At 40.0% G+C, this 15,551-nt stretch overlaps 1 protein-coding gene across 2 annotated transcripts in view; it reads left to right on the top strand.

Annotated features, from left to right (window-relative positions):
• LOC307131912 (transmembrane protein 255B) overlaps positions 1–15,551 on the top strand; it is a 101,030-nt gene that overhangs the window by 44,601 nt on the left and 40,878 nt on the right. The window contains exons 1-2 of one of the 2 annotated variants that reach the window (XM_079825950.1): positions 1,297–1,414; positions 2,677–2,819. In XM_079825950.1, coding sequence (XP_079682076.1) covers positions 1,357–1,414; positions 2,677–2,819 — 201 coding nt within the window. In that variant the 5' untranslated portion in view covers positions 1,297–1,356. Of the gene's footprint in view, positions 1–1,296; positions 1,415–2,676; positions 2,820–15,551 lie in introns of those variants that run through there. The other variant, XM_079825949.1, reaches the window with a different exon arrangement.

Here is a 15,551-nt window from a genome sequence, read left to right as displayed (position 1 = left end):
ACCTCCATCGGTTTCGTCCCCCTGGTTTCGTCAGCCAAGTCTCCAACATGGCTGCTCTGTCCCTCTGGCTGTCCTCTGGGTCCAGTCTGGCTACTCCTGCTCTCCTTCCTCCCTGGCTCCTCCCACTGTCATCACCACCCTTGTTTCTCCCATGACCTTCTCCTGTTTCCCGCCATTCACCTGCTCCACATCCTCCTCCAGAGCCCCCATCCTCCCTCCTCAGTTGGACTGTTATGGCACGAGGACATGCCTTCCGGGAGGGGGGACTAAATTATGTAAGGTGTAAATCTGTTTTGGTTTAGTTTCATGGTGTTTTGGTTTGATTTTCACTGTTCCTGTTTGCCTGTTTGTCATAGCTAATTTTCATAGTTCCCATGTGCCTGTTAGTCACTAATTAAGTTTAACTAACGCGTTAACAGTAACACATTGGCCTTTTTCCATAAATTATATCTTCCATGTTCTGTGGACTGAAATGTAAGTTGATACAATAAGTAATAGGTTAAAAGCTGGAAATTATTCAGAGATTAAAGCTATTGAAATGTAGCCTATCACATGTGATCAGCTAACCATTTGCATAGCGTGACATATTGCTCTATGATCTTTACATTTTTACAGCACATGACATTGAGATACGTTTATTTGAGAGACAGAAAACTGAAGCACAGTGTGGTAAAAATCCTTTCCATTGGCCAACACAATGGTATATGATACTTTTGCCTTTTTTGCTGCCTCATGAATCGTGTTAGCTTTATAATTATTTTACTGTTAAATATGCCGGAAAAGCCTGATTAATAATTTCAGATTCCACTGTGACAACTTATCTAAAATATTGTGACAACATGCCCCACTTTTGTTGCCACGAAAATAGCTTATGTTAAACAAACTTTTTAAAATAGTGTTTTTCCTGTGCTGTAGCCTACTATAGGTTTTTATAGGCTAGTCAAAACGTTGAGGGTTGTGACTATAAAAATACAAAACATCTTCCTTGATAAATATTCACTGGAGTAAAAGTTGTGACAACTAGCCCCCAAGTAATCGATATCCTGCATAGATATATTGTCATCTAGGCTATTACAATTTCTGTATAGGCTACGTTTAAAAAAATAAAAAACAAAGTCAAATAGAAGGTTTTGCCCCGAATTCTAATAATAATGTGACGTCGTATCACTAACGTTACCAGGTCAGACGAGTTTCAGTTGAACTTGTCCACTTTGTTCAGGCTCTAATTTTACGACCTTGAATCCCTCGGAGGGCGCGGGCACGTGTATAAAAGCTCGAGCAGTCGAGTTGGCGCGCACAGTCCGGATTTATACCGGTGAGTGAGATCTTGTGGATTATAAACATTAACGAGGAGAGATGACAAACTCACAGGAAACGACCCTGCGCGACGCCGCTCCTCCACACGCTGCTGCAGGTAAGTGTGAGGGATTTGATAATAATACACTTCAGTGAACATGGGATTGAGAAAGATAAGGCATAATTTATACAATTGTTAATAATGGGAAGTTTCACATTCATAAAATGAAATGGTCTGACTCCAAACCTAACTTTTCTTGCTTTAAAAATGATTTCAAGCTTTATTGTTCTGTTTTGTGTAATTACACATGTAAAAAGACAATTAAAATAGACTCATTTTTCTTTTGTTTGTTATCATTTTGTTCTTGTCCGCTGGCACTGTTTTATATTACTTTGTATTTTTTACTTTGAATGAATATGTCTCATTGTATTGTTCTGTTTTATGGCGATAATACAAAAGTGAGGGGTTTGAATGAAATTTCAAAAATATAGTAAAAAGAAAGAAATAGAATGCACAATTAATTTGTATATGCAAATAAAATATGTTTATTGGCTTTTTTCTGGAAAGTATTTTATCGTTTTTTGTACTTTTTAATAGATTATTTCTGCAATATCACATTTGATAATCTTGACATTTGATTGGCTTCAGCTCAGGTAAAGTAAGTGAGACCTCAGGTAAAGTGGAACAAATAAAAAATCAGTAGACAATCAAATGTCCCTGTCATTAATAATTGTCTCAAAGGTCTTTGTCTTTCTGAAAATGTTTTCATTTGTCTGCATTCATCATTGTGGATATGATTACTAGGCATCTGAGGGTGTATTTAATAAATTGGATGAAGTGAGAAATGTTTTGTAGTGCTTCTATTATAGAAAACATTTGCTATAAACTTTGGAATATTTGGACATTCTATAAACCATATTGACATATTTTGACATACTAAACTACATTGACATTAAGGATGGTTATAGAATCACCAAATATTTAAAGGTTGAGATTTAAAAGCTTGCAATTCACCTTGTCATGTACGTCACAATTCTCACTGAAATCATATGAATCGTTTAATATTTTTGAAACATAGTGGAGGCGCTTAGAGATAATTTAGCTACCAAAGTTAGTTGGCTAACTGGCAGTACATAAATATATGAAGCCAACTGTAGTCTGTAGTATGAAGTCTATAACAAGAAATATCCAAATTTTCCCCTGTGGGGCAGAGAATGATTTATGTCAACTGAGTTTGTCAGTAAAGATAGGAAACTTGTACTATGCATTTAAGCAAATTTAAACTGTGTGTTTATGTTGTTTATTTGTAATCATTCATAAAATTAGTTGACTCCTAATTCTCTTTCATTGAACTTTCTATCTCACTGTCTCTCTGCTAGATGCAATGAGAATGAGGAGGAGAAAGGCTCAGATGCTGGTTTCAGGCATGTTAAGTCTGTCTTTGCTCATTGTTGTGATGGGTATCTACACCAGCACACGCACTGAGAGTGTCAGCATCACAGGATACATGTCCGGTATTATCGTAAGTATCATATTCACATTTTGAATCATATTAGGTGTAAATGCAATAAAAAGAAAATATATTGAAATGGTTATAAAAAAATTTGTTTGAGTTTGTTTTCTTTTTCTATTCTGACTAACTGAGACCTATTGGCATCCTTGACATTTTTGTACATTCCCTGGGGAGCTAGAGTTTATTCTGGTCTCATTGAGGATTCCATTCCAAATTCCAGCCATATGAAAATGTACTTAAATGTCTCATTCACTTAAACCATAATCTGATAAGAAAGCAGACGTTTGAAACGGGTCGTCTGTAAAGAAGAACACTAATTTTGGTTGGAGCAGTCATTCCCCCAACAACCCAAGCCAAATGCACTGCTCCGACTCTATTTAACTAATAGAAGTTGCCAAAATAGACAGACCAAACAAACCTTCCAAGACAAATTTTCTTGAGAAAACTGCACACTCAGACATAGTAGGAGTATCACAGTTTTATCTGAAACACAATTTATAATTGAAGTTTTGGATAAAGTCATTTTGGATCTCACCAGCCCTTTCAAAATCCTTAAATGCACATAGATTTAGGATTTAGCCTATATGCTCAAAGATTATATAATTATGGTCATTGCCAAGGAATTTTAAGTTTTTCAGTCAATGCTATAAATCAAATAAATAGCATTTAATTGTTTTTTTGGGAAATAGCAAATATGCTTGTAATGTAGATTTGTGTAATTGTCTTCGGCTTTGACGTGATTATAGGCCCACACACGGATTTAATTGAGTCTGTTAACAAACAGGAAAAATTTCTCGTTTTATGGTTATGACAATTATCACTTTGTCACATACTCAATCACATTCTGTGAAAAAAATTGGGTAAAAAAGGTCCATTGTCTTTTGTCAATAGTGTAGCCGTGTATGATTCACAGCTCACACAGAAGTCACTTTCAAACCAATCAGCTTTCTGTTGGTCAACGTGCCCAACTCGGGTGACTAACTTGAACCCATAGCGAAATCTGCATGGGGAAAACCTGCCAAACAACGAACATTGAAAATTTTTTTTTTTTTTTAATTCATACAATGAAAGTCAATGGGGTCCATTGTTGTTTTGACTTGAATCCACCAAATATCATGGAAAGGATTCACTTCATGTCCACATCAATCTGTCCTCTGGAGTTCCACAGGGTTCAGTACTCGGACCTGTTTTATTATCTCATACTTAGCAACATCATCATCACTTTCTACTATCATTCTTATGCAGATGATTTTCAGGCCCATCATCTTCTAAAGCTGAATTTACCAAAACATTCCAACAAGAACCAACATTGAGTGCGTTTACATGGATGTTCTTAAGCCGATTATGCTTAATAAGCCGACAACGAACATGGTCATGTAAACGCTGTAACCTGTTTTCTTTTATCGGAGTATGGTCATAAACGGCTTAAGCATAAACTGGTCGGAACAGGCAGTTTTGTGCCTCTTATCCCAATTTCGCGCGACATGTAAACGCATTAACCTGCTTTTTGTCAGCTTATTGAAGTGCGCATGTGTGATAGGTGACAGAAACGCATACTTAGAGTAGATTTAAACACATCTAGACAGAGCGAGTGTTTTGCATGAAAGAAAGAAGGAAATATATCACAGACGCAGACTCTTTTAAGACCCAGAAAATTGTAAAAATGTGTTCTCATCTCTCGTGCAGTTAAAGTGGTTCAGTCAAAACGCTGCGTCTGTAACTGCATGAGAGAGTAATATATGAGCCGTAAGTTTCCCACTGACACGTTGTAAGCTTTATTTAACATCCCTACTGACATAACATATGGAATACTCAGAGTCAGATACGGAAGTGTATTATTTTTGACCTCACTACAAGGAAATAATCTGATTTATTAATAAAGTTATGTAAACGCGGTTTACTTGCGTTGTCAGTTTACTGGTTTGCATGTAATCTGGGAAAACTGGTTATTTCAATAAGCTGATATTTGTGAGTTATCAGCTTACTGGTGTGCATGTAAACGTGCTCATAAGCTACGTTTACATGGACACTTTTTGCTTCAATCTGAATAAATTCATTACGATTAATGGATCCAAACATAGTGTTTACATGAACGCTAAATAAAGTAATCGGGTTGATATGCGCGTTTATATGTCACAAGCTTCTGATCTGATTTAATCTTTTACATGCGCACACTGTAAAAATATAGAGTTTCCCGCTGTTTTTGCGTACTTACCATCGTCCTTTTCTTTGTTTTATAAAGCAGACTTAAAGGGTAACTAAACCCTAAACCAACTTTTTTTAGTTAATGATCTGCTAGACTGGGGCTTTATTAATGCTGTTCATTGATTCGAATAAATGTTTTGACATTTGGGTATAAAGTGTTTTAATTCTATAAAATATGGTGTAAAACTGTCTAAGTGCTGCCCTCTTAAGGTTGAACAGTGGATACTGCAGTTGAATTTTCCTATTGGACGTTGTGGGTCATTGTGATGTAGGATGGTTCTTCCAACGGCTCACTACACACGCCCCTGGCACGAGCTCACCACGCCCTCAGAAATGTTTTCCCCAATCACATGATGAGAACGGCTTCACTCCAGTATGAACTGTCATGTTACATGAAGTAGAAACATTATGAATGAAACTTACTTGACACGTGCTTTAACATTGTAATGAAGAAAATGCGGTTAAATAATGCAGTTGTCAGTACACGTCAGGATTTTCTAGCGATATTATTGCCGCCTGTCATGTGTACAGATAAGTTTCATACAAGAGACAGACTTTCAAACCTTGACACGCAAGTGGTTGCCGCGGTAACGAACAACAGTATTGTAATGTGCTGGCGTATATAGTCTAACTTTTGAGGAAATCTGTTTATAATAGGCTATTAGGTTTGAACTTATTGGTCCTGCGCTGCTAATTAATTCAGTTAATTTGAATGAAAATACATCGTTTGTATCTGATCTATTTTTAGTGGCATTCAGTATAAGGATTTGACTGTTCATAGATTAGGTCAGTTCTCTTGCGCTGCTGCTTCACTAGCATCGTCGGCATCGGGAGTTAACGCAGTTTGAGCCAGCGGCTCGCATTGATAAGGCTCTAGGTGCGTTTACATGGAGCACTGTAATCGGTTTAAAAGTCCAATCCGAATAAAAATACTCCATATAAACACCTCAATCGGAATAAAAATGGCCAAACCGAATGAAATTGTAATCGGTTTGAGAGGGGTGGGATAAACCTTTTCATGAACCGATCAAACGACAAATTCCACCATGTAAACGATCTGATCCGATTACTTTGAGTGCACGTCTTTCTGTGACATGATATACAGCGCGCACCTCCTCAACTGAAGAGCGCGCGCCGCGCTCACACCAGTCTAATGTTGACAAGAAAGGAAAGTTCATTTTTCTGAGGTATTAAACTTTTTATTTCGTAACATGTTATGAACATGATGTTGGAATAATGACACAGACATAGCCTGGCTACAGCATCTCATCTTGACAGCGTTTGTCCGAGGCTTCAACTGCGCCTGACAGAATACATTTTTTTCTGAGGTGATTCTTACACTTTACGACAAATAATAAATAGCTTTTATAAAACTCTACAAGTCCTGGTGGCCGTTGAGAGCTGCCATTTCAACGGGGAACATTCAAGCTGCTCTCTGTTTCTCGTTAGTTAAGTTAGCTATAAAAAAAAATTGAATCAACAACTGCTTCAAATTGGTTAAGTAACATTACCCACAGTCTACTTTAATTACTTTTGTTAATATTTATACCTTTGTGATTATGGTATCTTTCCTTAATCATCTGAAATATATATGTTTAGTACTACTAGTAATGATGCTGAGCACGTCTTTAATGCTTCATTCATGTTTCACCGTATATCCTATGTTTTTATTAATAATTTGAGTGCATTTTATTGTTAATTTTGTGTTTTTCAAAATAAATGAATTGAATTAATTTTTGATTCCGCATTCATCATTCACAGCTGTTGAAATAGCCATTGTATAGGACATAAATTAGGTTAAACTACTGCATGTCCGCCCACAGAAAAATAAATAAATATAAAAATTACCAACACAGAACTATTGATCCACAATACGTAACGAATCTGAGGCGGCAGACAAACTGTGTGCGCATGTCACAAAATGATTCCTACTGAAAGTCAGCACATGTAAACACCAGATCGGTTTAGATAACGTCTCATGTAAACAGTCCACCGAATCTTTCAATCAGAATGATTTTAATCGGAATGACAAAAAAGTGCGCATGTAAACGTGGCTTCTGGGTCTGGGTCTGTGTCTACAGACAATTCACCCTCCTCCACTTCAGGTGAAGGTGGGGGAGAATGACCGCTCTGTTGCAAAGCTACTGGCGTCACTCAAGTCATTCTCCATCTTTGCGACTCGCGAGTCAGACAGCTGTCAATCAATCCATCACTGCGAGTCTCAGGTGCACGCCCTCCGCTCAGTCCCGCCCTCGGTTCATCCCCTCTGTCTACGCTGGGCTCTGCCCACTTTTCCAGCAATATTTTTCAAATATTGCCAGTGGTTGGAATTAAGCTCTGAGCTGGGGTTTAGTTACCCTTTAAAGGTGTGGTATGTAGGATTGACAGCTAGTGGTCAAAAAAGTCCAAATTCAAAATATTGGAGATCATTGTTTCCCCCGCCCCCTCTTCCTCAGACTTCACGCTCACGCAGGTTGCCAGCTTGAGGACACGCATCAGGAGTCAGCGGAATTGACAATGAAAACTGTAAGTTGATGAGTTGATTTATCCACGTTTTAATATGCTCTCGTTCATAGAGATTTTGAGATGGATGCCGAGACTTTTTAGGTCGGGTAGAATCTGCGATCTCTGGCCCAGTTTGTTCGCTGGCTTCCATAAGTTCCATGGCAGCAATACGCTGTGTTTTCCGCCAACTGGCAACCTGTGGTGTCGAAATATTATTGGGTAAACTGTCAGCATGCGGTTTCGCACAGACCAAAACAAAAACAGAAATTCAGATACGGAACGCACATTTCAAAGTAGAATAACTTGCTGTAGCATTGGTTTTCAGAGAAACAAGAAGGTGAATTCAGCATGTTTCCTGCATATCTGCAAGCATATTTTGGTATTTTTATGTTTTAGTAAAGTGAAAAACGTACATACAGCACCTTTAATATTTTTCTATTTTGTGTCCTAATTAGGTGGTGATGAGCTCATGAATCGCTATGCCGTGCTTATATTTATAAAACAGTAAAATCAATTCCAGGACAATTAATTATGACACTTTATTCAACAGGAAGAACAGTTTGTTCTGCGCGTCATATGTTCCGCCTATGTCATTGCACATGCACAGTACTTTCCAGTTTCGGTTTTTAATCCGATCAAGTGTTTACATGCCCTTTCGATTTTACAAAAGGAATAAACCACCGCTTAAAATCCAAACTAAATTTTAATCAGATCTGGCCTATTCATTCCAATTGACGTGGTTACATGTGACTTTTTTGTTCCGATTGTGCTACTAGTCCAGTTACGATTGGATTATGAGGGTCCATGTTAATGCAGCTAAAACCTTATAATTTCAATTTGCCCAGTTCACCCACAAAGAACACTTATGGAACAAAAATGTATGTGAATAAACTGCTAAATATAATGTGATATATTACATAATACATTTCCATATGGGAAACTAGTGCTTACATTTTTCAATATTCTGCAATATATGCATTGATCATGTATGGCTATATATTGATACATATAAAATATTTAGAAATGAAGACAAAACTAGCATTACATGTAATATGAATAAAGTTTTAATTCTGGTGTTCCAATCACTTCCATGGCCACAGGTGTATAAAACAAAGCACCTAGGCATGCAGACTTCTTCTGCAAACATTTGTAAAAGCATGGGTCACTCTCAGGAGCTCAGTGAATTCAAGCATGGTACCGTGATAGGTTGCCACCTGTGCAATAAGTCCATTTGTGAAATTTCCTCACTAAATTTTCCACTATCAACTAACTGTTTGTGGTATTATAACAAAGTGGAAGCAATTGGGAACAACAGAAACCTAGCCACAAAGTGGTAGGCCACGTAAAATCACAGAGCGTGGTCGGTGTATGCTGAGGTGCACAGAAGTCAACTGAGTCAATAGCTACAGACCTCCAAACTTTGTGTGGCCTTCAGATTAGCTCAAGAACCGTGCATAGAGAGCTTCATGGAATGAGTTTTCATGGCCGAGCAGCTGCATCCAAGCCTTACATCACCAAGTGCAATGCAAAGCGTCAGAAGCAGTGGTGTAAAGCACACCACCACTGGACTCAAGAGCAGTGGAAACATGCTTCTCTGTCTGGAAATCCGATGGACGAGTCTGGGTTTGACAGTTGCCAGGAGAACGGTGCTTGTCTGACTGCATTGTGCCAAGTCTAAAGTTTGGTGGAGGAATTATGGTGTGGGGTTTTTTCAGGGGTTGGGTTTGGCCCCTTAGTTCCATTGAAAGGAACTCTTAATGCTTCAGCATAACAAGACATTTTGGACAATTTCATGCTGCTCCCAACTTTGTGGGAACAGTTTGGGGATGGCCCCTTCCTTTTCCAACATGACTGCGCACCAGAACACAAAGCAAGCTCCATAAAGACATGGATGAGCGAGTTAGGTGTAGAGGAACTTGACTGGCCTGCACAGAGTCCTGACCTCAAACAGAAAGAACATCTTTGGGATGAATTAGAGCAGAGACTGCAAGCCAGGTCTTATTGTCCAACATCATTGCCTGACCTCACAAATGCGCTTCTAGAAGAATGGTCAAAAATTCCCATAAACACACTAAACCTTGTGGAAAGCCTTCCCAGAAGAGTTGAATCTGTTATAGCTGCAAAGGGTGGGCCAACTCAATATTAAACCCTACGGATTAAGAATGGAATTTCATTTAAGTTCATGTGTATGTAAAGACAGGCGTCCCAAAACTTTTGGCAATATAGTGTATATACACACATTCACAGAATGAGTTACAATCAGTGGTTACAGCAGACTTCTAGTTCCCAGCATGACTGTTAAATGAGAGTTAAATGTTAAAAATTAAAGGGGTCATATAATGGTACATGCACTTTTACAAGTTGATTATACGGAAATGTGTGTTGGCAGTGCCTGTACACAACCATCCTATAATGATAAAAATACATCCAGTGTTTTTTTTTAATCTCCTTATATATTTTCCCCTGTCTCAAATCGAGCCGTCTGATCGTGTGACGTTACACGGTGTACGCCCCTCCTAAGATTGTTGATTGACAGCAGCGTTTCAACACAGACCCGACCTGAGCGAGCTGTCATCCGTCCGCCATTGTTGATACTCTGGAGCAGAATGGCGTCTAAGCGATTGTGGTGTTGTGTTGTTGGGTGTAATAACGAACACAGCAGTAATTTTGATGTTCCTAAATCCGAACCGCTGAAGACCCAGTGGCTGCTGAGTTTTGTTTTAGAAGGGAATATTCCCCCCGATCAACGTCAATGTTTGCGCGAATCATTTCTCAGCAGACTGCTTTATAAACGAGCGTCAGTATAAAGCAGGTTTTGCTAATAAGCTGCTCTTGAAAAAAGGATCGTGTTCCTGCTGCACCTCAGGAAGATGTGAGTGTAACGTTTTATTAACCTTTATATTAATCTTTGCAAATCGCTTGCACGCTTCACGACGAATGAGACTAAAGTTTACAGGGTAAGTTACATTATGGCATGCTTTCTGTGTATGACGTTCTCAATATAATTCATAATCCCACGTATTTAATGAACAACGCATTATGTTTGTTATTACAAACTGTGAACTCGGGTGATAAAGTTAACGTGGTAACACTACACTAAGCTTACTTTTGTACATGGTTTATAATGGTGTCTGTTACTGATTAAGAAGTAATGTAAAAAAAAATCTTATAACATAACATCAATCTGTCAATGAACTAACACATCAGTAAACACATAGCAACTACGCTACTTTGCCAGTACAAAGATAGATCAAAGTGACATGACGTTAACCAACCATTCAGAAACGTCCTGTTCGAACTTCGATGGGTTCGTCATCTGTTCCTGGTCCGACTCCGGTTCAAAATGATAATGTTGCTCAGATGTGTCTTCAGAGACTCCCGTTGCCATTATTTCTCGAAAATATACCCTCAAATGTTGTCAAGGCAACACTCCACGTGTGTTGTGTTGCCGAACGCCCCACAGAGCAGAGGGGGCGGGGTGAGCAAAGCTCATTATCATTTAAAGTCACATACACTGAAATGACTTGCTGAAAACTGAGCTGGTTTTGACCAGGTAAAATGAGTGTTTTCTTACAATACTAATGAGAATTTTTAATTAAAGTATATTACAAACTTTTCATTTAGACACTAAAGAATCATATTAACTTGTACAAAAATGTCATTCTATGACCCCTTTAAGTGTTATTTCATGTGTTTTGCTCAATATTAATATAAGAAGAGATCTGTTAGTGTTTAAGGTTAATTATTTTGTATTTTTAAAGGTTTTGTGGTATGTATACGTTTTTTTTACCACTGTGCTGAAGAATAGAGCTTGTGGTTAGGTTGGCGATTGGCCAAACACTATTAAGACTTTAATTACTTTATTTAAAAAGTAATGTTTGTGCTCTCTTCAGCACAGTGATAGTCTCTGTGCTAAATACTTTAATACATGCAGATGTGCTTGTGCTTTTGTTAACTAGCTATATATTAAAACATTAAACATAAATAATGTAAATAATTATTAAATATAATAAATATATACACTCACCTAAAGGATTATTAGGAACACCATACTAATACTGTGTTTGACCCCTTTCGCCTTCAGAACTGCCTTAATTCTACGTGGCATTGATTCAACAAGGTGCTGAAAGAATTCTTTAGAAATGTTGGCCCATATTGATTGGATAGCATCTTGCAGTTGATGAAGATTTGTGGGATGCACATCCAGGGCACGAAGCTCACGTTCCACCACATCCCAAAGATGCTCTATTGGGTTGAGATCTGGTGACTGTGGGGGCCATTTTAGTACAGTGAACTCATTGTCATGTTCAAGAAACCAATTTGAAATGATTCGAGCTTTGTGACATGGTGCATTATCCTGCTGGAAGTAGCCATCAGAGGATGGGTACATGGTGGTCATAAAGGGATGGACATGGTCAGAAACAATGCTCAGGTAGGCCGTGGCATTTAAACGATGCCCAATTGGCACTAAGGGGCCTAAAGTGTGCCAAGAAAACATCCCCCACACCATTACACCACCACCACCAGCCTGCACAGTGGTAACAAGGCATGATGGATCCATGTTCTCATTCTGTTTACGCCAAATTCTGACTCTACCATCAGAATGTCTCAACAGAAATCGAGACTCATCAGACCAGGCAACATTTTTCTAGTCTTCAACTGTCCAATTTTGGTGAGCTCGTGCAAATTGTAGCCTCTTTTTCCTATTTGTAGTGGAGATGAGTGGTACCCGGTGGGGTCTTCTGCTGTTGTAGCCCATCCGCCTCAAGGTTGTGGGTGTTGTGGCTTCACAAATGCTTTGCTGCATACCTCAGTTGTAACGAGTGGTTATTTCAGTCAAAGTTGCTCTTCTATCAGCTTGAATCAGTCGGCCCATTCTCCTCTGACCTCTAGCATCAACAAGGCTTTTTCGCCCACAGGACTGCCGCATACTGGATGTTTTTCCCTTTTCACACCATTCTTTGTAAACCCTAGAAATGGTTGTGCGTGAAAATCCCAGTAACTGAGCACATTGTGAAATACTCAGACCGGCCCGTCTGGCACCAACAACCATGCCACGCTCAAAATTGCTTAAATCACTTTTCTTTCCCATTCTGACATTCAGTTTGGAGTTCAGGAGATTGTCTTGACCAGGACCACACCCCTAAATGCACTGAAGCAACTGCCATTGTTGTATAATACATCTGCAATGCTAACATACACCCATTTCTAATGGATGAAGCCTTGGCCTGGAAGAGAGGTCGTCAGGTGGTCCCCAATCTTCACTGGGTGTTTCGACCCCTAACCACAATATCCTCTAGTTGGCGGGTCAGCAGTGACTGACCAGGTCACTGCCCCTCTCCTCCAGGCTTCCAGCTTTTGTCCTCCCTCTTGTGCCAGAGCCAACAGGAGACTCTCTCTGATGCTTCTCCCAGCCTACGAACGGCCGCTTTCCTCAAGTGGCCTCTCAGTCCAACCTTTGTCAATAGATTCCACGAAGATTGAGCTGGGAATCCTCGACATCCGACTTCCACCGTCATCAGCCATGTTGTCCACCCCTTGTCCCGGCTGTCTTGGACAAGTTGCTTGTATTTGGCTCTTTTCCTCTCTGCAGGTTCCTCATAACCCTCCTCCCACGGCACTATCAACTCCACCAGGATGATCTTCCTTCCCTCTGGAGACCACATTATGATATCGGGCCTTAGAGTTGTGGACAGCACGGTCTTGGGGAACTGGAGTTTCCTCCCGAGGTCAACCTCCATTTCCCATCCCTGGGCTGAATGCAGGAGATTCTGCCAGGGTAGGCTGTGGACGACAGGTCTTTGGCCCTCTTTCACAAAGGCGATGGTGCTCAGCAGTGGTCTTACTTTGGCTGGATGTTTCTTCCTCCTTTCTTGCTCCAGGGTGTCTGCGAGCACTGCCAACACCTTGTCATTGCGCCACCTGTATCTCCCCTGTGTCAATGCGATCTTACACCCTGACAGAATGTGCACCATTGTTCCTTTGCCTCCACACAACCTGCACAGTGGGTCCTCCCTCCTCCCCCACCTGTGCAAATTGACTGGGGTTGGTAAGGTGTCATACACTGCTCGTACTAGAAAGGATATACGGAAGGGCTCCAGCCGCCATAGTTCACTCCATGCGATTGTTCTCTTGGGGAGGTTCCACCTCGTCCAGGCACCTTGAGATGCGAGCTCTATGGATTTTGCTCTTCTCACTTCTTCCTCAAGGTTTCGGACTTCATCCTGGATCATGGTTCTCTTCTCCCTTGGGATGGACTTTGACCACTGCTGGAACTGAATCAATCAGTTCATCCTATGAACATTCAGTATTGCTTATTAATTAATTCTAAGAAAAATATATTTTTCATAGCCACAGAAAAATAATTCTTCCTTTGTATTTACATAAGCGCCTAGAGCACATAACAAGATCGATCATTTAAGGGACAATTTGTTTGCAGGCAGGGAGTCAGGACCAAACATATATTGTGCACAAAATGTATTAACTAAAGTGCAGACAAGACTAAAACTAACATAAAACATACATACACAAAACATACGTGACAAGAGGTAAAGTTAGAAGAAGAACCGGGTCAGTACAGATGGGAGAAGTTATGCAAAGAGTCTAAAACCTGGGAAGAACCATCCCTGATAAGCTCCTTTGTCTGAGCAAAGGAGTTTACCGTTTTACTAACCACAAAGCGATTTGTGTTTCGTTCTTTACTTGCATTTAGCCTGAGCTGTAGAAGACCGTCCGAGGTGAAATCGCAGGAGAAAGTTTCGATGGTTCCGTACGATGGTTTTGCGTTTGCGATCGTTTCCTTCCATGTTGAGCGAAGGAACGACGCTGAACTTGCATAGTTGCTTCGACTCCGTCAAGGTTGAGGAAGTTGCACATGGTGTGCAGAGTTTGGGCCTACTGGCCGGTGGCCATGTGGTTGCATCAGGTTTCCTGTTCCACACACACACATGGTTCTGTGTGTGCAGGCCTTATCCGCCTGGCCTGCTGGCCGGCTGATAAGACAGCCAAGATGACGCGTCGTTTTGGTCCAGAGGTAGAGAGAGTGTGGGTGGATCTGTCTCTCTCTTTTAAGTTTTTGGGAGAAATCCCGCCTTGAAGGTCAGTGAGCCAATGGCATTCAGGCTCTTGGAGGGAAAGTTTTACGACCCTTTGTCTCAAGGAGATTGTTTGCAGATTAGTTGTTGATGAAGGAACTATTAAAGATTACTTTAATACTAATATGTGGGACAAGGAACGACATATCATATACACATTCATTCAGATCTTTAAATTTCAACTTCGTAGACACCTAACATGCCACACACATTAATTTTGTTAACCATAGTATGCAATTCTGAAACATAAATCCAACAGAGATTGAATTAACACTTAGACCAAACCCTATAAAAACAAATCATGAGATGTATATAAGTTTATATATATCACAAGTGGTTATATATAGGCTATATGAGTTTAAGATGGCTTATTGGTCCTTTTCAGAAAGACTGTGAGAGTCTCAGCTCTCTGCACATTCCTTTGAGTCGTAAACCAAGTGTTATCTGATGGTAACCCTGGTAACGGAGTATCCTGGTATCCTGTGCTATTTGGGGATTGTCTGCTACTAAGCATAGAGCATTTGCAACATATTTGTCACAATTCACCAGTGTGAGTGCCCATGATCACCACCAGAGGGCACTCCAACCCGGACTGTCATTCCATCATAGACTACATTACCCATAATCCTTTGCCCGAACTCATTAGCACTCACTGTTTACACCTGTCTCTCAATACCTCATTACCTCTGCCTATATATACCATGTTCACTCTGTCATTCTCTGCGAAGTCTTGTCTAGTGTAACACTGCATTTCTGAGCGGTTTCCCTGGTTTCTTGTCTCTTGGTCTTGGATTACTTGCCTGTTCTGGGGATTACCCGTTTGCATGTCTCTCCTGTCTTGTTTGCCTGGTTGGACTGATTACCTGTTGTGACCTCTTGCCTGTTTGTCTTGACTACGATTGTGGATTACCCTTTCAATAAAGCTGCGTTTGGATCC

This window comes from Gobio gobio, assembly GCF_949357685.1.
Source record: "Gobio gobio genome assembly, chromosome: 9".
NCBI lineage: Eukaryota > Metazoa > Chordata > Actinopteri > Cypriniformes > Gobionidae > Gobio > Gobio gobio.
This window is presented reverse-complemented; position numbering and strand designations above follow the sequence as displayed.